Genomic DNA, 24911 nt, shown 5'->3' with positions numbered 1-24911 from the left:
CCATAAATAAAGACCAGATATAGTGTTTGGCCTTATGTCTAGACTATATTTACAAAGATAATGATATGGTGCGGGCAGCTGCGTTCAGCTGTGCTACCTCAGGACTTGTCTTGAAGTGTGACAGCAGCTCTGAAAAAAGCTGGAAAAAAAATTCCTCCGCAGTGGTGCCTGTTGGTCCTGAAGGTTTACATGATCAGAGCGGGTTCCTTTGAGCTGATAATGGAGCAGATAAATCAAAGTAATGTGCGGGACGCAACTGTGATTTACATCCCCTACTGTGACATGTTGATGTTGCTCTTAATGCTTCCTCTCAGTGGGTCATTGCTGCACTGGAGGCCACATTTTCTCCTTATCGTGCCGTCAGGCTGCTCATATGGAACTGATAAACCCGTAGTGAGTCTATCTTTGGGGTAGATCTGGGTCTGTGATGCTGCTGGGGGTCACTCTTGAGAAGAAAATGTGGCTCATAAAGATGAAAAACGTATTTTAAATGTTGTTCGGGGTAGATCATGAGGCATGTGTCGCTGTTTTCAGGTGGTCAGTCGAGTAGCAGCACAGCAGGGCTTCGATCTGGACCTTGGCTACCGGCTCCTGGCTGTTTGCGCTGCCAACAGGGACAAGTTCACTCCAAAATCAGCAGGTAAGCCTGGAGTTTTCTCAACCGCTACAGACCATCTGTCAATGCTGGTCAGCGTGAGCTCAAACTTTAAATCTGTCTTTTTAGCAAACAGCTTCTGGGACTCACCCACTATTTCTGGACAGCAGAAAGTACACAAAAAATGTTATACAGTAAATATTTTCCATCAAAAACATCTGAGTAGCTTAAACTTAGAAATATCTGTAGCTCAGTTTTCTGGATTTCTTTCTGGTTTTTGACAGTTCAGCAGAAAGCTGCATTTGTCACGCTGGACAAAGCCCCGCCGTCGGCACCGATGGCTTCCTGCATTTATGCGACTTCATCGTCTGAGCTCAGTGATGGATTGCTGGGACAGATGTAGATTGTTCAAAGTTGCTTTCAAAGCGGGGAAAAGGCGAGCTGAGACGAGACGGGAATGAAGACGTATGGGCTGTCAGCGGCTCAGATGATAGCAGGAATATTTCCTGCTCTTTTACAGCTGGTGATTTGTGCTTTCCACCTGTCTTGGTTTATGAGGAAAGCTCGTTTGCGCTTCTGCTTCAGTGTGCTCGGCCACTCCGCGGGGCCCTCTAAAGTCCTGAGTCAGGGCAACATATTGTTTGAGTTTCCACTCCCACTTGCCTTTTTGAACAGCTTCGCATAAACCTCCAAGTGTTGCTGATATGTCAGCTGTGGAGTGGGGGGAATCATTCTGCCTCCAATTAAGTAACACCACCAAATGTTCTAATTCTGCTTAATGCTAAATCAAATCTCATGGCCTACTTTAGGGGCTTAGATAAGATTGCCAATTGATTCTCTGTCTGAATAATTTCCTGCAACAGTAGTCATTTGGAAAGCTGAGAGTGCTTTAGTCTAGGCAGCATCCCAAAGTACATTTCATGGACAATTATGTATCTGAAAATGTAGGAATATTTAGAGAGGAGACTCCTGTAAAGAGACAGAGTGTGTGGATACAGTAGCACAAGGAGAGCTGACAGAACTTTTAGAGAGGAGGCCCGAGGCGAGGAGGCTGTTAAAGCGCAAAGAAAGCCCTCTCCGGCAGCCTGGGGAGATGGCTCTTAAAGGATACTCCCACTGGGCCCCAGAGGGAGGACCTGCTCTGCTGATATCCAGCAGGGCTGTTGCCGAGCGACGGAGGGAGGGAATGGATCACATGACAAGGTCCTTGTGGCATCAACTGCTCGGCCCTCTAACTTCGAAATATCATTTATGACTGAATCCAGAAGATTTAAAGTCTGGAAGGCTTTTGTAGTCTGCTCAAAAAAGTCTAATGCAGGCTGAGAAACTGCCATGTGGACAGTGGATCGGGTCAGTGGGAAAAAATCCCTGAGGAAGTCCGATTTGGTGTTGGATGCCTGTCTTTTCTCAGCTAACTGGTTGAAAATTGAGAGAAAAAGAGAAAAGAAATTGATATTCTCAGTCAGCTGACACCTACAATGGGTTTTGACATCTTCTTCACAAAGTGCCTCCAACAGTTTAAAGACCTTCTCCTATTATATTTTAGTTATTTTAAAAGACTTCCCACTGGTCTTTTATTTATGAGTGTGCTGTTTTTGCCCCAAATCATAAACCTGTGTTGTTTTCTGGGACATAGTTTCTGTAGAGCAGCAGGAGTTCTGTGGAAGGGGGGGGGGGGGGGGTGACTTGCTCAATGTGGGCAAACCTATCAAGCCCCCTCACCCACTCACCCTTTTTTGGCTACATTTCATTACAAGCCCACTTTCGCTCCTCAGCCCCACTATGCCACAGCGATTCATTCGGTTTGGGGGCGTCACCAAAATGCTCCGACACCAGTTTTTTCTTCTTTTTTTTTTCTTTTCTGCACAAGGGTCAGAGCGGCACATTCCCAATTGCTCGCGCCTCAGCGAACCCTCGGAATTCCTCGGCTCTAAAGAGCGTAAGGGCTCATGAAAGGGAGGAGCGGCTGAAGTTTCTCAGCTCCTCGGGCCATTCATTCTCACATGTAACAAACGCCTGGTAAACCAGCCATTCAGCAGATAATTAGTTCTCACTCTTGTCAGGCTGGGTTGTCCCCACACTTGTTGTACACATGCAGGGCTGTTTTCAAGTCTAGGCGGGAAGCATTGTTGGTTAGAGTTAACAGTTTCCTCCTGATACAGATAGGAAACTGAAATCCTAAGCAAATTGCTTTGAAATCTTTTGTTTTTAATTTGTTTTTGTGCCTGTAGGCCAATAAAAGGCAATAAAAGTGAGTTTTCCAACTTCTCAAAGAATGAAAAAGAAGGAGCTGGTTGATTAGAGGAGGAATCCTTTTTTTCAATTAAAACAACATTCTTCCAATAAAGGCTAATAAACGTCCAACTCAAAAGGAAAATCAATAAAATGTAGAGTTTGATACCCCTCTGAACTATTTTTTAAAGCTTTCATGCAAAAAATTGTTGCTGATTTTCACTTACTTGCAGTTTCAAGGGGGATCTTGTTTTACAGTCTGCTTAAGAGGTCAGGAATGGAGTTGACAAGCCCTGAGAAGATCTCTGCCTATAAAGCCTATAAGATCAGAAACATCCACACAACACACTCCAGCCTAACGCTGACGGACTTTTCTAAAAGTTTTTTACTCCGTCTATTAGTTTTTGTTTCAAAAATCTGATTGTTTTTTATTTTTTTACATAGAGATTTTTTCCTATCAGAGTTTGTAAAGTTACAGCCTTTGAGCACACAACCATGTCTAATGTGCATTGAGGGGGCGGGGCTCTAAGTCAACCATCGCACACTTTGCTGATGTTAGCTGCTTGAAAAGCAGATACGGTCAATGAAAGCGGAGATCAAGGTTTTTCTGTTCTTCTGCAGGTGGAAACACTTCTAGGATTCATTAGGGGCAGATCTCCCAGCCTTCATTCAGGAGTTTTGGCTATAATAGTTTGTTCTGTGCTTCTCACATGACATGATTCAGACGGTATATTGTTTTTGAAAAAGTCAAAGCTCAAAGCAAATTTTTCTTTTTTTTGTGCCAAGTTACTTCCTTGAGTGTTGATGCTTCAGGCAGTAAAGTTCTAAATTCTTGGCTTAGTGTTAGTTTAAAAAAAAATTGTAAATAATTTATAAATGTTGGCAGTTCAGACTTGAAAACTAAAAATTGAACTTGTTGCGTTGTGTTGCTACATAGGTGGGTTGTGTGAAGTGCTTCTGGGAAACAAACTGAATCTTTAACCTGGTATGGGTGCGTTCAGGTGCCCGTTTCTGATGGAAACGCACTAGGATGAAACGTGGTCCGAACTGCCTCTGAAGCAGCAGCAGGCGGGGATCGGTGCCGTCTTTATCTGCACTAAAATTCCAGTAACGCTCCTGTAAACTAAACTCTCCTTTTTTTTTAATTGAAACCACAAATGAAAGAGTTGAATCAGCTGTTGTTGGGTGCTTGAGGATAAAAGATTGGCCTCTGGTTGTATGTCTTCCGACAGTGGGTTATAGTTGTGTAATTATTTATTCAAAAGATTAGCCGTGCTCTGGTGTGCTAAGACAAATGTGGTCTAATTAGCCCCTCCTTCTCTGATAGCAAACCTCTGAGCATCAGGAAGCCACAACACACAGCTTCCTCCTCCTCCTCCTCCTCTTCTTCTTTCATTCCCTTAATTACAGTCAGTGACTAGTTTGGGGGATTAACTTCCCTGAAGCTGTAGTTTTAAGGGGGTAAAGTCCTGCGCTTCACCTGAACCTGCTCTGTCGCCACTTTTGCACTGCAGCGCCCTCGCAGCGACTGCTGCTTTAAACGAATTGATTGAGGCTTCTTTTTTACTCGTCGCTCTGGAACCAGGCCAAGACACAGGCTGTCTAGCACATTAGGCACCACCCCCCTTTGCAAGTTTGAAATGTGAGCTGCCTTTTTTTTTTTTTTTTTCTTTCCCTCCTTCCCTCCCCTCCCTCCCGTTCTCCCTTCTGGCAAAGTGGCTGTGGCTGCTTCTGTGTGATGTGTGTATTGGGAGAGCAAGCAATGGATCACTAGACAGAAAGAGAAGATACATCAATAACAGCTGCATACATCCGAGGTGAGGAGATAAGCATTTGGTTCTCTTCCTTTCACTTTTTGCCTATCCTCCCACCCCCTCTGCCTCCCCCCCCCTCCTCCTCTTTGCGTTTAACCCTTTTCCTGCTGCATAGCCCGGCTCCAGGTTTAGGTGAATCCTTTGCCACATTACCTGCGTCCCTTCTTCTCCTCCAGGTTCTTAGTGCTACGTAAGGTTTCTTTTCTTTTTCAAACAGCTTATCCCTGTTTTTTTTCTTCTTCTCCCTCTCGTTGTCTCTGGGGTATTTGTTGCTTGAGTGCAAAGAAATCGGTGGCAAGTACAGCAGGAGCCCATTAGCAGTGACTCCATCTGTGATTGGTTTTTGCCTGCAAAACAGAGAGAGCAGCCATGAATAATTGATGCGTATTGTGCAGGCAGTCACTGGACACGCAGGGAGAGAAGAGAGGAAAACAGAGACAAGCTGCTGCCCTGAGACACTGAGGGAGATGAGGAGGAGGGAAGGGAGGGAGAGGAAGAGTGTTTTAAGGAAGAGAGGAAGGTAGGAGGGATGGAGAGAGGGAGCTTTAAAACAGCTGCTAGCTTCAGTCGTGCAGAGATTGCTGCATTGCCTTTGTTCTGCAGTTGCAGATGCACGATCAGAAGTCGTAGGTTGGGATAAATTGGCAAGGACATTGCTGGAGTTTGTGTGGTTGAAGTGTGGGTGGCATTTGAGGCATGGAGGGGTAAGGAGGGGTCTTTGCAACTGTCATTGGGACAAAGCTGCAGAGCTGTGGGCTGTCAGGTGTTTGAGGGGGGGTGGGGGTTCTCTGTGACCAGAAGAAAGGTGGATATAGCTGCTGAGAGGGAGATTTAAAACAAAGATTTCAAACCTCGTTTTTAGACATTCAAGATAGTTTACCAGGTTTAGAATAGTTTTAGCTGCTCTTTGCTCAACATTTCCAAGCTTTTCTTAAAATCAGCAAAGTCTAGACTTTTTTGTTACATTAAGAAAAATACAAAAACGTATATTAACACCAGTTAAAATCCTGTTGCTTCATACTCTACTTGACAGCAGAAAAACTCAATATAATTTTAAGAAAATCATTTTAAAGTTTAATTAATATTAACTAGTTAGACTGGCATTTATTGCCATTATTTTGGAAACAAAAAAATCAAATGTATGTTCAAAGATACTAACTAGTTTTAAATTGTACGAGGATTTATTAAAATGAGCCAACTTGTGCTAAGATTATATACTCATTTGGTTCACATTTTGCTCTAAAAAGATTAATTTCCACTTATTACTCTAGGTTTTTTTTTTGTCACCATAATCCAGGGGTGTCTAACTCATTTTCACTGAGGGCCACATCAGCATAGCAGCTGTCCTCAAAGGGCCAGATATAACTTATACATGCAACTAAATGTAATGAAAAATAAATATAACTACTCCTTAATGTTAAACAACTCATTATTTTTGTATTCTAACTTTTTAAAGTGACAATTACAGTTGCATAGAAAACATACGTTTGCTTGTTACTCTAGCATAAATCCTCTAACTTTTGTCCACTTATTAAAACCCACATAACTCCATTAATGAAGGATCAGACTGTCTAAATGAATAAAGAAAAATAACAAAACTGAGCTAAAAAGAACGTGTATTACACGTGTAACATTTGACAAAAAAAGGCTGCCCACAGCCTTGTATCCAACTGATGGTTTGATGACAACAATTTGTCTGCATACACACATAAGACCTGCAAACATTGAATAATTACAACTGCAGCTACACATAAATAATAAGTAATTAACTAAAAAAAAAATGTTTTAAGAAATTAAAAACTTTTATGCTCTTGCGGGCCACATAAAATGACACGGCAGGCCACATTTGGCCGCCGGGCCTTGAGTTTGACACATGTGCCGTAAATCAATTAAACTACAACTAGGTACATAGAATACTCAAAAAGTACAAACCATTTGCTTTGAACTAGCAAAAAACCCTTTATATGCTATTATGAATGGTAGATCAGTATTTTAAAATACTGTATATACTGTAAAACATTCAGTTTTAAGTCAATTCTAACAGTTAACTTTTTTAGTTAATTTTCCCTTTGTGTGGAACTCCTTGTTTCTATTATAAGATTTCTGGTTAAGTGGTTAGTGATTTTCTTTGTAAAATTACTTTTCAGATGAATGTTTTTTTTTTTGGGTAGGGCAAACTATTAAAGACTTAAAACAACAGAAAGGGGGTTGGCCATGTTCGCCTGACGGTGATGCAACAGCGGACTGCAGCCTTTGACCCACTTTGAGCTCACACGAAGGGTCGAAGTGGCCTTGATTATCTTTCGGAGTTGCTCCGACCTGCTTGAAATGGCGTTTTGCATTAGGTTTTCCCCAAAGCGCCAGACGGGCTGTACACAGACTTCCTCTCACCCAGGAATTCTCAGATATCAGATTAGCATCCCTCATGTTTAGAGTTCTGAACAGTAGAAACACAACATGCTTTTAAAATCAATCTTAAAGTGAGCTAATGGAAACTTTAAAGCCGTTTTTCCAATTTTTTTTTTTTTTTTGCAAGTTTGAAACTTTAAAGTTTGTGCTTTTTCAAAACTGTCTCACTTCAATAACCAAGCACTTTCTGTTCTACACTTTTAGGCATCTTTGTAATTTATGATAAAACTATTGTTTTGACTGTTTTTACTCCAAGGTTACCGAGGCAGCATTATTATCTGAGAGGCAATGTGCTGTTAGGAGTTCTTTTCTTTGAACCAAAAAAAGGATTTTTTTCTTGTTCATCTGCAAACTGAAATCTCGGTTTGGGCAATAACTCAAATCATTTTTCCTCCCTTTAATGTGTCTGTGGGACGATTCTCAACATGCACAAACAGAAGGAGTTTTGTAACAGGGAGTGTTTGTGAGGATTTGTCTGGCTAGCTCTGGAGCGACTGCCTACTTCCAACCAACTATTCATTACTGTTATTCTGTCAGCTTAAATGGATCTCGCGTGTTCCTCTTAGCACGTGTTGTTCCTACCAAGATGTACTGTCTGTTTAAAGAGTTTATTTTTTAAATAAAGTTTTCATTTGTATCACCAGTGTGATAAAGTTTACATGTAAGCTTTTGCAGAAACCTTTTTTCCATTTACAGGTATTGCTTCTTACGTCACTGTGTTTGTGCATCTCCAGTCTGTTTTTTTAGCTTCCCCGGTTGCCAGTTCTGCACAAAATTCACCCACATTTCTGGCCAAAAGGAATTTAAATCAAAAGTAGTTCTAAATCAGAAAAAGGACTGCAATTATTCATTGAAAAATGTCTTAGGTACATTTTTTTTCAACATATACAACAGAATAACATGCTTCATCTCGTGTGAAGAGATGTTTTCTAGAGATTTGGGAACTCCCTCTTGAACCCTGTTCACAGTCAGCTCCTACAGCCCAACTTGAAGCCACACATCCCAGCTTGGTTCAGCAAATCTTCTCCCCACTGAAATATATGAGTTTCGGACCCCCGAAAACATTAAAAGAAGTTGATTCTGTGCATCCGATTTCTTCAAAGTCCATGTCACTCTTCAGTGATCCCTATTGGACTTTTATTTTTATGGACTCTGACATCCCCAAAACAACTCAATTTTTTCCCTAGTCTTTTCTCTCTGTTTACTAACAGCCTGGTAGTAAAATGATGTCTGTTAATTTAGGAAGAATAACCTGTTGTGACCTTTTAGAAAATGCCCATATTTTGTAATAAATCTACCAAAAGTACCACATAAATAACTGTAATATATAAAAGTAAAAAAGAACATAAAACTCACAAACTAAACACGCATAAATTACACAAACAGACAAAAAATGGTTTAAATAATAGTTATTTTAAGCTACCATTAAGATACTTAACTATTTGAACTAAGGACCACACTTGGCAAAAAAATTGTCAATTTTTGTAGAAATCCTAAACAGTTGCACATATGGGTGTATCTAATGAGCCCTGAAGGGGGCCAGAACCAGCCTCTGATTCTGCCTATCTCTGTTCCACCATGGGAAGGTCACAGGTGAATCAGCCGTGACACTGGCCAGCACCCTGAGGTGGGATCTTGGGATGCATCTGCTCTGTGCCTAATTAGTATGATGGCAGACAGGAGCTTAAGGCTAGGCCTTTGTTAATACTGGCCTGTTGCTTTGGGAGACAGTCCTAACCCTGGAAATTGTTTCTTTGCCCATCTGATAATCTGTGTAGAAGTAGTTGCAAACTCCTTAAAAATAGACTCTGAAAATATTACTGAACATATATGAGCTTTGTTAGCTTCTTTTCAATTTGAACAAATATCTAAATATAACAAAGTCCCCAACTATTAGCTATGCTGTGACAAATTAGTCATTGATTTTATGTATTTGTTTTTTTGATAAAGGCTAAGCCGGGACGCAGAGTGCAACAGAAAAGTTAATGAAACATAGCTGATAAACATTGAAATATTGACCTTTACCGACTGTTGTCATCTTTTAGCTCATTAATAAATGAAGCTTTGGAAGCAGTTTCCATCCTATCAGATTCACGGAGCCAGAACAGAGACACAGTGACAGACTAATGACCGAATGTAAGTCTGCTGAGAAGTTTGGCTTTAAAACCTCAGCAGGGGGGAGAAAACTCAACAGATTTCACCCTTTTTTAGCCCCTACAGACTGAATAGCTGGCTGGTTTAATATGGAATTGTTGCCTATGCTAAAGGAGATCCAGTTTTTTGTTCTTAAAAAGATGTTTCTATGATTAGATCCGCCCAATCAGTGTGAAATTTTGACCTGTATTTTATTTTTTTTATTCTGTATTGTATTTTCATTTTTTTTCACTTTTTCAGTTGTTAAAAAATGGAAGGCTGGATATTTTACAATTAACCTATGGTCTAAAGAAGAAATAAACTTTAATGTATTTAATGCTTGCATTCTCTTCTTGATCTGGTTGCTTCCACATGGCCACATGTGCTTTGTAGCTACAGTAAAACCTTTCTTGGCACAAATCCAGTCTCCCCCTTCTTCTCCCAGGATGGACATGGCAAGGCATTGTGGCCAGCAGGAGGCTGTATTTAAGCTGGAGCTACACTGAAATGGGCCATAAAACCTAGCCAGCAAGTCTGGCTCCCTGTGAGGCATCAGGCCTGAGCAGTCTCTAAACGGACCTCAGGATCATCAACTTTCCAGAGAGAGCCAGAAGTGATAATGCGGGAGAGAAGTGTCTCTGAACGATAACAAAGAGATGAGTCCTCTGAACTTGTGTCTGTGCCAAGTCACAGTTTTTCAAAAACTTCACATTCCTGGGAAGTCTGTCTTGAAAATGAAGAATTCTTTGACTTAAGCTTAAGCTAAGTTGCTTATTTGTGCCTCATAAGGGGTCCCAGTATCCAGGAACACCCAAGCTTCCTAGACACTCTTATATTAGACTTTGGCCTGCAGCAGACTTGTGTCCATTCAGAGCTCTCTGGGCAGACAGAGCAGAGGGAGGCAGTGAAGGGCAGATTGTGAAAAGAGCCCCCTCAGAAAGTAAGGAGTGGAACTCACTGGAGCTGTGGTTGTTAGTTTTCTCGTGCTCTTTGTTCTCCTTTCAGCGCTCCTGGCTGAATGTCTTCAAACAAGCTGTTTGGAGGTCGTGATTTTTGACGAAGGGGGGATTAGAGAGAAAAAAATGTAACTGCAATGTTACAGTTGGTCTGGGAATAAAGCGAGGAGGTACCACCGCTGATTTCAACCTGATGTGATGTGCGCTGTGGTTTTTTTACGTGAACGCTGACGGCCAAGCTATGTGGGAAGGAGGTCAGGGTTGACTGGAGCAGGTGTCTGTCAGAGCACAAGAAAGGATGGGGGGGGTGAACAACCATTGTAAGCATCTTCCTGTTCTTCAGGAAACTGCCTCGGAAAAAAGAGGAAAACGAAAAAATAGAAAAGTAGACGAGTGTTCAATTGTGACACAAAAAGTTAATAATTGATTCCATTTTTATCGGCAAGTCTCGACAATATTGTTCTGCTTTCAATTTACAGCCAAAATAACAGTAAACACATCAGCAACAGACACGTTGGCTGAGCTGTGACAGTTACCGTATTTTTTGGACTATAAGTCGGCAAATAAGTCGTAGACCGCAAAAAAATAGCATAACGAACGAGACAATCAAATATAAGTCGCATTAGAGTAGAAGTCACACTTTTGGGAGAAATTAATTTAGCAAAATATGAGAACAAGAACGAACATTTCATCTTGTTGTCTGTTGAATCTGTTGAATTTTTCATCGTCTGTGTAGATTTGGATCAACTCTGCTGAGGTCAGTGCTTTTTTTTCTGTTTTGCTTTTAGAAGCAAATACACACACTCTAGTGATTGTTAGTGGGAAAACAGTGACCGTATAAGCCTATTTATCTACAAGAAATGTCACTTTAAAGTCGTAGCTGAGTATAAGTTGCACCTCTGGCCAAACTATGCAAAAAATACAACTTATATTTCGAAAGACGCGGTAGTTTGTCTGTTTGTAACTTCTAAATCACATCTACTTTCACTATTTTTGCCACCTCTGAGAGCTTAGTCATTGCATTAACATTGGATCTTTTTCCAGCAAATAGCTTCTAAGGAAGAACCCATCCACAACCAACGGACAGCGTGAAAACAGGAGTAACACGTTGGGGTCAGAGCAGCTCAGCTGTACGAATAAAACTTGTAAAAGAAAGTTTTCTTGAGCTAGAAAACCTCAAAACATCATTCAGTTTACTTTTGATTATTTACTTGTTTTTCCTTTGTGGTTTGCGTTGGTTGCTTGCCCTCAACTTTTTTTTCATTGCTTAAAGTGAACTTTAAACTTTATTTTGAAATGAACAGCACTCTTGTGTTACTCAGTTTTCATGTAGTTTTTGTCAAATCTCAGTTTCTTTTTAGGTAGTTTTTATCACTCGCAGTGGGATATCCGTAATAAATGGTTAAATATACAGACAGGAATGTTTAAAAACAATCAGGATATCAAATATCTGCAAAATAATCATATTTTATTGAAAATATTATTTAGATCAAGGCAAGTGTAAAATACCAAATAAGTGTTTTCAGTTTCAGTATCTTTGTTAGATCTTCTAAGTTGATCAAGTCGGGCAAATTTAACAACTAATACTTTGTAAATAGAAAGGACATTAACCTAAATGTGAAATTATAATCCATAATTGTGACTTTGGCCATTATGATACATGCTTTTGTCTGTAGATGACAAGACTGAAATCAAATCTCCCAGCAAATTTCTTCTAATAATTTTACTACCCTTTTTTTTATTAATTAGCACACGGTTTAAATAGCTTAGTCTGAGGATTATAACTCTGCATATTATAGCATATGGTCACAAATAAAATCTCTGTAAAATTAGCCAAAAAACTATTGTTTTCGTCCAAAGAAATGAGTCTACATTTGATTTTGCAGATTTCTCTGTGACTCTGGGGATGTGAGTTTTTTATAATAATTAGAACCAAACAGATTATCTCTCTGCCCCCTGCAGAAGTGAGGCGGGTGGAGGTATCATCACTGGACGGAGCATTGAACAACTGTCAGGGATGCAGTCCGTGTCATTTGTCATGTCTCCCTGGGGCTTTATGAGCGCATGTGAGGCTGCAACTGACGGACCCAGCTACTGACCCACCCATCTAGTCCCAGTAGATGTGTTTACCCCCCATTCACCATGGTTGACCATCAGGCCAGGCAGCTGAGCACCAGAATATCAATACGGCTCAGACTCAGCCGTGCCCTTGGGGGTATCCACCAGGCAGGCACAATAGCCCCCTCTTCTTGTGGAAGAAAAAGACACTGCCAGGGAATCCAGTGTAAACATGGCAAAAAGATGCTCCATAGCCTCAAACGCCAATTTTTGCTCCAGAGAACTTGAGACAATTATCTGGAGTTTTGGCTCCACCCAGGAGGACAGATGAGTCATTTGGAGGAGAAACATTTGTTTAGTGCTCATCATCTGTCCTCAGTGGGTGAAGTTGGAGGCGAAAAACTGGATGCTGTCCTCCTGCTTTCACATATCCTGCGAGGGCCTCACCTTCAAACAGGCTGCTTAGCTCTTTATTTAATATCAGGGTGGAGTAATTACTCTTAAGGCTGTGGCGCTGCTTCTCCTCTTGTTTTTCTTCATATGTTCGATGTATTGACATTTTTAGGCTCTATTTGTTTTTCCTCCTGCGGCTGTGGATGCGGAGGATGGCGCCTGCTTCGCCAGAGGGCCTCGCCATGGCGTAGCAAGGGGATAAATTGCAGAGACATGTTTATCAACATGACAAAGTGCAGGTTACCCCTTGTTGGAGGAGAATAATGGGACCTAATTGAGCTGTAACATGCTGGCTGGTTGCCAGGGTCTTCAATTGAAAACTCTCCATCAGAAGGGGTCTGAGGAGAAGGAGGGCGCTTTTAAAACACTGCGGGCCATTTGAACACAGACCTCATAAACCTTTTATCCATGCTCTGATACGGTCAAGTTTAATTGAAAGCAACATCTAAATCTCAGCATTCACCTCCAAGTGTTTTTTAGTGGGAATGCACCTGAGCAGCCTCTCCTGACGCGTTAAAGTCAGATCACTTCTCTGGAGCAGCAGTGCGGCCCGTTTTCTGGCACCTGCCTTGCCGAGAGCAGGCAGGAGGAAGGGAGGGATGAAGAGGAGGGCGGAAAGAAAGGGAGGAAGAATGAGCTGGCGGGAAGGAGAAAAAAAAAACCCAGCTGCCTCTGTGCCTGAGCCCCGTGCTGCTTTTAAAGGAGTGAGGGGAGGGAGACGCTGGGAGACTGCTGGCACCATCTGTACACGTCTTTTGTATTCCAGCCCTCATCTTTTCACAGAGCGAGGCTGGTGTGCTCACTGTTCAAATGTGGGGAAAGGAGGTGCCTGTTGGGGTGCGCGGCTGCTTGTGTGTCCGTAAAAATCTGCATCCTCTTTATAAATCTGGGTCGTGTTTCCTCGTGTCCGTCAACAAGTCAGTGCGGCGTTTGTGAGCATCCGCGTGTGACCAGATCTGCGAGATTCCATGTTTGTGCTGGCAGGCAGCTTCTGTTTGTGCCTCCCTCCCATCAGCCACATTAGCCGGGAGTCTCCTCCGTCACACATTCACTCAGCCTTTATTGTGGCAGCAGGGTGGATCTGCCCGCACTGTTTTCTGTCACACTGACATTTTTTTTTTTTTTTGCACAAACTGCAGCTGAAATCACCAAGCCCCCTGTCTCTCCCACCCTCCCCTCCAGCTCCTATCTCAGCCTAAAAGTGCTGTGAATCATAAGAGGAGGCGGCTGCTCTCCTCATTGATTGAATCCACACCATCTTTCTCCCGACGCCGCAGAGAAAGGCTTGGGAGGTGAGAGGCATAGAAAAGGCAAAAGTGAGTCTTTTGTTGTTTGCATAGTGCAAACACGCGCACTGCAGATGAAAAGCGCAGGATTTGATCAAACACACTTGGCAGCAGCTGTCTAACCAAGTTGGATGGATGCACAGCAAGATGCGGAGGAGTTCACCTGTGGGCCCAGAGTGAACCCTAGTGGTGATGAGCAGCCATTACAAGCACAGTATTCATAAGCAGAGAAACAAGATTCCTTTTGTGCCCAACTGGAAAAGACATATATGCAACATGTTCATGGTCTCTTTGAAAACGTGGAAAAAATCTGATGACTTGTCATCTGGGGTTTCATCTGTTGTCTGTTGCACATGCTTCATGAAAAAGAGTGTCTGGATTTGCATCTTTTTTCTTTGGGATGTCCGTTTCTGTGTCAGGTCTGTAATCTGTGAGGTTTTCAATACTTTGTATTTCTAATTTAAAAAATACACTCTTGTTTTATCTGCATTCCTTCTTACTTCCATTGCAACATTTTTGAGTGGTTGTAACGATCAATATATGAACCCCTAACTTATTGCATCCCTATGTTGTCTTCCTCTCCCTTTTCTCCAGCCCTCCTGTCCTCGTGGTGTGAGGAGCTGGGACGCCTCCTTCTGCTCCGTCACCAGAAGAACAGGCAGAACGAGCCTCCTGGAAAAGTGCCCATGCAGCCTCCTATGAGCTCCATGAAGCCCGGCCTTTCACATGGGTCAGTGCTCACAATGTGGTGCCCGTTTTTATGTCCTAGGGGGTGTTGATAGACAAATAAAGGAGAAAAAACCCTTTCTTCTTGTGTGCCCCCAATGAAATCTAGATCAGCAGCCACAGCATCCCCCTGTACAATTCCTACATTGGTTCTAACAGTAAAAATCTATCTAAAGCTTTTGTTGATGAAATGTAAGCAGGTTTTATCAAAAGAAATTGTGCTGCATCAGGTCATGTTACCATTCCCATGGCATGTATTTGTATCTCTCCCCTGCAGGGATGGCTCATTTCCCTACGACTCCGTTCCCTGGCAACAAAACACCAATCAGCCTCCGGGATCTGTGTCTGTGGTCACCACTGTCTGGGGTGTGACCAACACTTCACAGAGCCAGGTGAGTGTGTGCCTGTTTGAGGTAGCAAATCTTCAGTATAAATCCACTGTAGAACAATAGTCTAATTTAGTTAGGGGATATTTGCACATGAAATTTGACTCAATGATCATTTGTTCTCAGAAGGGGATCTAAGATTATCCTAACGCTTGCCCTTGTTTGTGTGTCTGTGTGTAACAGGTGTTAGGGAATCCCATGGCGAACAACAACAACCCCATGAACCCTGGTGGTAACCCAATGGGATCGGGCATGTCTGGGAACAACCCGGGTCTGAACTCTCCTCAGTTTCCTGGTCCTCAACAACAGTTTCCCAGCAAGGGCAACTCAAACCAGAGCTACATGCAGCCAGGCATGTATGGACGACCCAGCTACCCTGGAGGGGGAGGAGGCTTCGGTGGCAAGTAAGTAACCAGCAGACACTTCCTTCTATTTAAAGCAACAGCGTGCAGAACTTTATTCTACTATGTTGCTTGATGTTGAAGTTACCCTGGAGGGCCTAATGCTGGACCCGGGGGCATGGGGATCCCTCCACACACTCGTCCTCCGTCAGATTTTACCCAACCTGCCGCTGCTGCTGCAGCCGCTGCAGTTGCTGCTGCTGCTGCCACTGCAACTGCCACTGCAACAGCAACTGTTGCTGCGCTGCAGGAAACCCAGAACAAGGACATGAACCAATATGGACCGGTAAGATGAAGCTTCACTAAGATTGTCTGATGCTGAGGCTACATTTAAATTTCTAAGACTGTGCTGTTAAACTTTGAAGGGAAGTTTCTTTTTAGCTTAAACGCCCTTCTACTCTTTACCCCATTGCTTGCATGTGTCTGAGGTACTTTCTAATTTTTTTACAGATGAGTTCGTCTTTCCAGATGGGACCGAACCAACCATACAACAGCCAGTTCATGAACCAGCCAGGACCCCGCGGCCCTCCATCCCTCCCTGGAAACATGGGTGCAGGAATGAATCCATCCAGCATGAGCGGTCCCCCAATGGGGATGAACCAACCCAGGGGTCAAGCCATGGGACCTTTTGGGGCCCATGGCCAGAGAATGCCCCAGCAGGGCTTTGCAGGACCTAGGCCCCAGGGCATGCCCATGCAGGGCATGAAAAGGCCGTACCCGGGAGAGGTGGGCAGACAGTTCCAGATTCTTTAGCACCAATCAGATTCTATATTTAGAATGCATTATTTGCGTCCTCCAGCCAAACTATGGTGGGCAGCAGTATGGACCAAACAACCAGTTCCCAAACCAGCAGGGGCAGTACCCCACTTCCAATGCGTCCAGGGCGCTGGCGTCCCCCAACTATGCTGGACAGAGGATGCCAGGGCAGCAGATACAGGGCCAGTACCCACCCGGCGGTCACATGAGCCAGTACTATAAGGTACAGAGAGAAGGCATTTGACTAAACACCTCAAGCACTTTAACAAAACGTTCTTATAGCAAATTATACATTTTCTAATCCCTTTGCAGCAGGAGCCACCTTTCAACGGCCAAACTAATAACTTCTCTGGAAGTGGATATCAATACAACCAGGGAAATATCAATGGGGTAGGTACCTTTATGGTTTTTCACAATTTTTTCTTGTCAAGCATTGTTTTCATCTTTTTGAAAATGTTATTAATGCTTCGTTTATTATCTGTTTAGCCTCCAAGACCAGTGGGTAACTACCCCCACTCCCCAGTGCCAGGCAACCCCACCCCTCCAATGACACCAGGAAGTAACATCCCCTCATACCTGTCGCCAAACCAAGATGTAAAACCCCCCTTCCCCCCTGACATCAAACCAAATATCACAGCTCTTCCTCCTCCTCCTCCAGGTCAGAAGCTGCTGCACCTTACAGAACAGAAAATAACAAAAATGTTTAGCATTTAAAACATATTGTGTCCACAAACACAGCCAGCCACAACGAGGAGCTGCGCTTGACGTTCCCGGTTCGGGATGGAGTGGTCTTAGAGCCCTTCAGGCTGGAGCATAACTTGGCGGTCAGCAACCACGTCTTCCACTTACGGCCTTCGGTGCACCAAACACTCATGTGGAGGTGAGACCCAGTGCATGCTCAACTTTTCGGACAGATTACACTTCAATTCCCCTCTTTCATAGTCAAATTTCTCTAAGGAAATGCTGCAGTCACTTTAAGAGGACCAGAAATTGATTTGTTTTTGGATTTTAGATTGTTGTTTCAGGTCAAGAGTTTCTTGAGGGGAAAAAAAAGGTTTGCTATTTCTCTTTCCTCTCCAAATAACCCTTCGTAATGTTCTTTGCTCATCTGTGCAGATCGGACCTGGAGCTGCAGTTCAAGTGCTACCACCACGAGGACCGCCAAATGAACACCAACTGGCCAGCATCAGTCCAAGTCAGCGTCAATGCCACACCACTCACAATTGAGCGGGGCGACAACAAGACTTCCCACAAACCCTTGCACTTGAAACACGTCTGCCAACCGGGAAGGAACACAATTCAGATCACAGTCACTGCCTGCTGTTGTGTGAGTAAATAGAGCAACCGTAAATTATTTTTCTTTTTAAAATTAAAATGTCTTCCCCTTAAGGTCAGCTGCTTTTGTGATAATTTTGGAAGTGACCATTATGTTTTTTCCCCCCACAGTCGCACTTGTTTGTGCTGCAGCTGGTCCACAGGCCCTCGGTGCGCTCCGTCCTGCAGGGCCTCCTGAAGAAGCGGCTACTTCCTGCAGAGCACTGTATCACCAAAGGTACACCCACACTCACAGGTGGCACCAGAGGGTCCTGGCTAAAATGAGAACCTCTCGTTGACACGCTGTCCCTTTCCTTCACGGTCCGTACAGTTAAGAGGAACTTCAGTAGCGTAGCAGCATCGTCAGGCAGCGCCACGCTCAACGGAGAGGACGGCGTAGAACAGACGGCCATCAAGGTTTCCCTCAAATGTCCGATCACCTTCAGACGAATACAGCTGCCTGCAAGAGGTCACGACTGCAAGCACGTTCAGGTGACACTGCAAATGATTAGCAGATACTGGACTATTGTTTAAGTCCTTTTTGTAAAAAGAGGCCTGATTTTGTTGTTTTTTTTACGCACAGTGTTTTGATTTGGAGTCATATTTACAACTGAACTGCGAGCGGGGAACATGGCGATGTCCTGTGTGCAAGTACGTTTCTTCTGTTCACAACAGTTTTCTGTTTCTATCAGTAGTTATTAAGATTTGTCTTTTCTTCTGCTCAGTAAAACAGCGTTACTAGAAGGACTTGAGGTGGACCAGTACATGTGGGGAATCCTGAACGCCATTCAGAAGTAGGACCTCTTGAACAAATGTGGTTTCTCGGCTCACTGTGATTAGATACTAACAAGCCGACTTTGTTCCTGCAGCTCTGAGTTTGAGGAGGTCACGATCGACCCCACGTGTAGTTGGCGGCCGGTTGCTGTAAAATCTGAAATCCACATCAAAGAAGATCCGGACGGACCGCTGTCCAAGAGGTTTAAAACCATGAGTCCCAGTCAGATGATCATGCCCAATGTGATGGAGATGATCGCTCAGCTAGGCCCCGGGCCATCGCCATACCCGTCTATGCCGTCAGGACAGGGAGGCAACAACAGTGAATACAACAGCCAAGGTAGCATTCACAATAAATATTCCTCCTTTTTCGGTTCAGCTTAAAAATGATCAGAAGTCTAAACACATCTTTTTTTTTGTTTTTGTTTTTTTTTTTGTTTTTTGCACCCTAGGCAACAGTTACCAAGGACACGGGAACTTTGACTTCCCCCACGGCGGCCCGGGTGGTACGTCAGTGACTGACTTCATGCACGCCCCCCAGCTGTCCCACCCACCTGACATGCCCAACAGCCTCATGACACAAGACAAGCCGCTGTCCCACAACATGCCCGACTCAGTGAGTGCAAAATACTTTTTTTGTGTTTTTTACTTTTATTGATGCTTCCTTAGAAAGTCTGGATGAGAATTTTGAAAGTAAATTTTGCTTCATTGCAAATTTTGTTGTAGAATCACCAAAAAATTAATATTTTACATTTTTAAAATAACAGAAGGAGCCACATAACAGTAGTAAGAAGGAAGTGTTGCCATTAGACAGATGCAAGACAGTTTTTACCCAACTGCAATAAATATTTTAAACATTGCATAGAAAAATTTAAATCTGCACCTTCTGGTTCAGTAAATGTTTGTTTTAATGAATGAAGGACACGCTGACCAAAGAGCACTTTTTAAAGTTTATTGTGCCAGTGACAATGACAAGTAAAGTACTTTCTATCTATCTTTTTCTGAATCACATCTAAAATTCATGATAAGTAGGGTACTAGCTAATCTACTTTAAACAGAATTGTAATCATATTAGTCTTTAAAGAAGGAGTAATAGTCATTGGAATTTCTTTGTCATTAGAAAAAGGGTAACCATTTTATGATGTTTTTGGATGAATAACATTAATTCCACTATGAATTATAAACTGCATCTTCATTATTGATCAACAATAATGTGTTTAATAGAGAAGTTGCTACTTACTTTTACCTTTTTTCTTGGTGTATTATGTCATCGTTACATGAAGCTGTTGGAGGGAAAAGTCTGTTTAATCCCCTTAATTTTGTTTTACAATGTCACGAAATCAGGACGTGATTTATATAATAAGGATTTTTATGTTGCTCAAAAAGTCCCACTTTAATCATTGTTTAATCTAATATAAAACTGGTCTTTTAATGATTCCGTTTTCAGCCATGAAATCAAAAAACTTGTGTTGTTTTCTAGGACATAGTTTCTGCATAGCAGCAGTAGTTACTGGCATGGAGCAACCCCACACCCCCTTCCATTGGCCATTGCAGAGCGGAGCAGGGCTCTTGTGACCCACCCATCGTATTTTCCACATAACAATAAAGCTCTTTTTCAAGCTGCATTTTTGTGTCCTCCTGATTCACAACAACTTGAATTAAAAAATTTCATCTTAAATTTCTTTTTATATGTAAAATACCACCAGAACGTGTTCAAAACAAAACAAAATGCAATTTTCATTGGATTTCCATTCTTCCTACAGATACCTCATTCTGCTGGCCCTGACCAGTCACACAACCCCCTGCAGCAGAGCTTACACGGCTCCACCCAGCAGCAGCAGCAGCTTCACCACAGCGGACCTCCTCAGCCATCGCGGCAAGTTCTGCCCCCTCAACAACCACTGCAACAGCACCAGCCGGGCCCCACCAACCACCCCCACAACGAGCTCGCCTTCAACACCTCCAGCAACTTGGACACGCAGGCGGGGTCTGACATGCCCGAGCCGTCGTTAGACGTGAGTCCCGGGATTTAAAAAAACCACTCAAAGCGGTTGGCCCGTTTGTCATTTGAGCTAACATTTGCTTCTCTCTTCCAGCTACTTCCTGAGCTGGCAAACCCAGATGAACTGTTGTCATACCTGGATCCCCCGGACCTCCCAAGCAATAGCAACGACGACCTCCTATCACTTTTTGAAAACAACTGAGGCGTTTCGGACACATGAACTCTTCTGAACGCCCACAGCTTCCCTCAGACACAATGGGGGTCACTCAGTACTTGATAAACGCAAAGATGCACTCCCTTTCTCTTCTTCCTCTTGTACAGCTTCCCTCCGTCAGCGCAGATTGACTGAAAACAGTTTGAACTGAAAAGACTTACCCCCTCCGCCCTGCTGTGGCCCCTTTGACCGTGCAGCTATAACCATTTTCATTTTTGTTCGGGTTTTCTTTTGACACCACACAGGATTTTGTGCTCGTTAGAAACATATTGTAGCATTTTATAACCACCTTTTTTCCCTTTTGAAAAAAAATTGAACCCACTGTAAAAAATGGGAAAAATAACAACCAAAAAAAAAAGCTGCGCTATCTGGCCAGTGTTTATGTTTTTTTTCACAACTCCCACTTTCTGAGTGATCTGGTTAGAAGCACTGTTTTTGTCCGCCACACATTATTTAAGAGCACAAGAGATTCTGGCAATGCAAAGAAAACAAAACACGTCTTTTAAAGTTCAATCTTTCCAAAAAAGGAACACATTTTGTAGTTGTTTTTTTTTTCATTTTTGGGCAATTTTTTAGAGATTTCCTTCCACTTTGTAAACATCTGAACATCTTTTATTCTGTCAGAGGTTGACTGTTGATACAGGATAGATTTTTAGCCCCAGTACAAAAAAAAATAGAATTTATATGCATATCTGTTCCTTCAACAATGGTTTTATTTTTGTTCTTAAATGGAAAAACACAGATTGCTTCCCTCAACATGTCCTTCCGGCTGTCCTGCTGAGCATGAACCCTGACATCAGCTTGTTTGCATCTCTTCCCTGTTCAAACAATGTTTTTGTTGTCTTCTGAAAGTGCATGTATGCCAAGCCCGTGTCTAGTGCTGTTCTAAGTCGTGAAAACAACAACAAAAGAAGTGTGGTTTTGATCAGTTTCCACAGGTTTATGATTTCTGCCATATTTAAGTTGACACTGCAATCGAAAGGATATGCTTCACTTCAGCAGTGCAGGAATCATGCATCTGCTGACATTTTTTTTTTCGTTTTACTTGTTGCTGCATTATGAAATTTTCCCATAATTCCTTTGAGGAGTGGCTCTAAATCACCAAAGCTGTAGAGGGTTCGCAGGTGTTACTTTTCACGTGGGAGGCTAACTTTTCAGTCATTGCGGGAGGTGATGGTGGCACACGGTTGATCCATCACTGCTGTTTAAGAAATCTTTTTCAAAGCAGTATTGACGTTTGTTTATTTGCCACGCCTGTTTTTAATTTGACCTTTTTTTGTTTTTGTTCTTTTCGAGATCTGTGCTGTTCAGTATGCAAATGTATTATTTTTTAAGAAATGCTATTGTAATGTAAATATCTTTGTGAATATTTTTGTATCATCTCGATAAATGTTTGTGCTTTTATCATTAGTCGTCCGAGCTCACCCGAAACGCTCCCTGAATTCACCCTGAGGAAGTGATTTCAAGTGATTTATTTCCTGTTATGTGTGTCTGTGTCACTCTCACACCTGTCCTTGCATCACTGCAGTCCTCAGATATTAAGCAATATTTTTCTCCCCGTCATGTTTTAATGTGGATCCGCTGATTTTAAGTGACCTCCACTGTTGAGCATATGTGTGAATATCCTACTTTTTTGCTAATTGTGGTATTTTAAAAAAATATATCACAACCATATTTTAAAGAAATTCCTGATATTGTTTATATTTTTGTTATAGAAAATGTGGCTTTTTAAAAAAAAAAAAAAAGCATGAGACCATATACATTTTTATCCCTTCCCCTCTTTTTTTCCTTTAATAAATTATTTTTTACTCTTTTTGTTATGAATCTGTAAGGCTAGAAATCCAATTTCTTTCATCTGTGGCATTTTGCTGAATCAACCACCTTAACTTTAAGTTAATAGTTCCAGCATGTGTGAACATGTTTCACATCTTGCTCACATCGAAGCTTCAAATCACTCAAAAAAAGTTTCATTTTTTAAACCTTTAATCCCTTCAGTCTTTTCCAGGCTTGTTCTAACCTGCAAGCGAGGCTAATTCGGTTTCACTGTTGCACCCAAAACTGTACTTCCAACTGCCAATTTTCTAGGAGAAAAAATAAAAGAAACCTAAAGTCAAAAAAAGGAAAGGGCACGGTCATCATTCTGGCCTGGAGAGGTGGAAAGGGTGGCAGGGCTAGTCGAACTTCCCAAGGATGGCTGTAAATATGTAAATGAACATGTGAACAGAAATGTATTCATTTTCCTGGGAATGTGCATTGTTTCTTGAGAATAATAATAATAAAAAAAAGCTTGTAACCCCTCTCCTGGATGTGGCTGAACACGGAAAATGAAACATGTTAGTTAGTGTCTGTGGGTGTCTCTCTCTCAGCATTATCTTCCACCATCTGTAATATAATTTCACCTTTTTTATTTTCTTTTTTTTTTCTTTTCTTAGAGAAACTGGGAAAATTATGTTTTACTAATTAGCAAAAATGTTCTCTTCACACCGGCATACTTGAAGCACTAAACCCTCAAAAGAAAAAAAATGATAAACTGGTTACAAAAATAAATAAAAACACTCTGAAGTGATGAGGATTGCTGGTGGAAAGGACAGGTCCTGAAGATTGTAACCAAATCTCAAGTTTGTACAATTTTTTGATATCATGAACAGCAGAAAAAAAAGGTAAAGTAAGGTGGTTCATGCAATTGTGGCTATTGTCTCTATGTTTGTACATTGTATGTACAACCATTTCACACTCAAAACTGGTCAGAAAATAAAGAAACTAATTGTGATTTTTAGTCTTGCAGAACTGTATGTAGTTAGATGATGTGACAACCTAATATTTATCTAATAAATATGTATTCAGATGATACCTGCATTTCATTCTGGCTGTGTGTGTGGGTTTATATCTATTAGAAAAAAGTAAATTACAGTCTCTTTACTACACTTCACAGCTGAAAAATTCCTGGTTTAAATCTTCTGGTTTCCTCCTAACAGTCTAAAAACATGCTTCATAATTTGGTTGGTGACTCTAAAGTTTCCCTTTGGCTGCAGGGGGGCGCTGCACTCAATGAGTCCAATTTTTAAGTCAATCTAACTATCATTATTGACAGACATTAAATCATTATAACAAGCTTCTTTAAGTTTTGCAAAAATTGCAAGAGTAATATTTTGCAATGATATCTTGAGCCCCTCAAATGAATGTTTTCTATAAAAAAATAATAATGAAACTTTCCATTTGGAATGGCCTGCCACTCTGACCACCTCCTGCCCCCTCATTTAAAATGTTCACGCTCCGTCACTGCCCCTAGGGATTGCATTGAACCAGTAATCTGTTCAGGGTGGACCCAGCCTTTGACCAACAGTAACTGGGTTGTCTCCAGCAACATCCTGACCCCAAAAGAGATACAGCAAGTTCCAGTCTGTCTCCAACCCAGCCTAATAAAACTTTATTATTCAACTGTTTTCTGACGCAAAGGGTACAATTTTTCCTTATATCCTTTAAGCCCCAAGGCAAAGGAATACATTTCAAAGTTCTTACCGATATGATCAAGATTCACTCTGGTGATTTAAGCCGAAACGGCTCTGAGACAGACTGACGACCTGTCCAGGATGGCCCCTGCCTTCGCCCTTGAGTGGCGGGGATAGGCTCCAGTGACCCCCAAAAAAAAAAAAAAAACGGGTTTAGAAAATGAATGAATGAATCAATCAATCAATCAATCAATCAATCAATCAATCAATCAATGATATTGAAACGACAGATCACTGATTCTTTTATCATGCTTATTCTAAAACCTTTTGGAAAGATCTACAAAATTGGTTATCAACCAAATCTTTTTACCCCACATCTTAAAAAAATAAGACATAATGTTATATTTGGAATGACCCTCGTGGACAAAAAAACATCATCATCAATAACCTCCTGGTTTTTGCTAAATTCTTTCCTAATACATGTAAATGGAGCAGCAGAAAGCCCAAATTTTAAGCTTTTAAAATATATTTACAATCGCTTAATAACAAAAATGGCACAAAACTTCTTGAGGTGTATGATTTTTTATATTAGATTTTTATTTTGTTTTTCATTTTGGTTTATTTTGCCTATGTTATTCTTATCATTATCATTACTAATTTTTTTTATTTTCTTTATCAGTTTTTATGAGCCTTTCAACCAGTGGTTGTGTGCCATTTGTTTGTTCGTGTTGTTGAAGGATTGTATGATTTGTTGTTTGTTGACATTAATAAAGTTTAACCATTGGGTTTAACAGGTAGAGAATTTTTTTACATATAAATATCTTCAGTTTTAACTATTTAATTGTTAAATATAATTTTTACAGTCTTGGAACAAAAAAACGTACAAAAATACACGAATTACTGGAGCTTCCCTATCGCAATGTTGGGCCCAATGAGTTATATCATAATGAGTT

General features: G+C 41.7%; 1 protein-coding gene across 2 annotated transcripts in view; it reads left to right on the top strand.

The window, feature by feature from the left end:
* The window catches only part of zmiz1 (zinc finger MIZ-type containing 1), a 98384-nt gene extending 75014 nt beyond the window's left edge, over window positions 1-23370 (top strand). Inside the window, exons 5-23 of one of the 2 annotated variants that reach the window (XM_004080409.4) lie at window positions 535-640; window positions 14531-14666; window positions 14940-15054; window positions 15232-15452; window positions 15534-15735; window positions 15900-16175; window positions 16249-16428; window positions 16518-16595; window positions 16692-16863; window positions 16944-17085; window positions 17322-17532; window positions 17652-17757; window positions 17851-18011; window positions 18103-18170; window positions 18245-18313; window positions 18389-18633; window positions 18746-18909; window positions 20057-20308; window positions 20390-23370. In XM_004080409.4, the coding sequence (XP_004080457.1) occupies window positions 535-640; window positions 14531-14666; window positions 14940-15054; window positions 15232-15452; window positions 15534-15735; window positions 15900-16175; window positions 16249-16428; window positions 16518-16595; window positions 16692-16863; window positions 16944-17085; window positions 17322-17532; window positions 17652-17757; window positions 17851-18011; window positions 18103-18170; window positions 18245-18313; window positions 18389-18633; window positions 18746-18909; window positions 20057-20308; window positions 20390-20497 (3012 nt within the window). In that variant the 3' untranslated portion in view covers window positions 20498-23370. Of the gene's footprint in view, window positions 1-534; window positions 641-4525; window positions 4645-14530; window positions 14667-14939; window positions 15055-15231; window positions 15453-15533; window positions 15736-15899; window positions 16176-16248; window positions 16429-16517; window positions 16596-16691; window positions 16864-16943; window positions 17086-17321; window positions 17533-17651; window positions 17758-17850; window positions 18012-18102; window positions 18171-18244; window positions 18314-18388; window positions 18634-18745; window positions 18910-20056; window positions 20309-20389 lie in introns of those variants that run through there. The other variant, XM_023949845.1, reaches the window with a different exon arrangement.
* Window positions 23371-24911: the final 1541 nt, after the last annotated feature.

The sequence above is a fragment of the Oryzias latipes genome, chromosome 19, assembly GCF_002234675.1.
Source record: "Oryzias latipes chromosome 19, ASM223467v1".
Classification (NCBI taxonomy): Eukaryota; Metazoa; Chordata; class Actinopteri; order Beloniformes; family Adrianichthyidae; genus Oryzias; species Oryzias latipes.
Note: the sequence above shows the minus strand (reverse complement) of the source record. Positions and strands in the feature narration are given on the sequence as shown.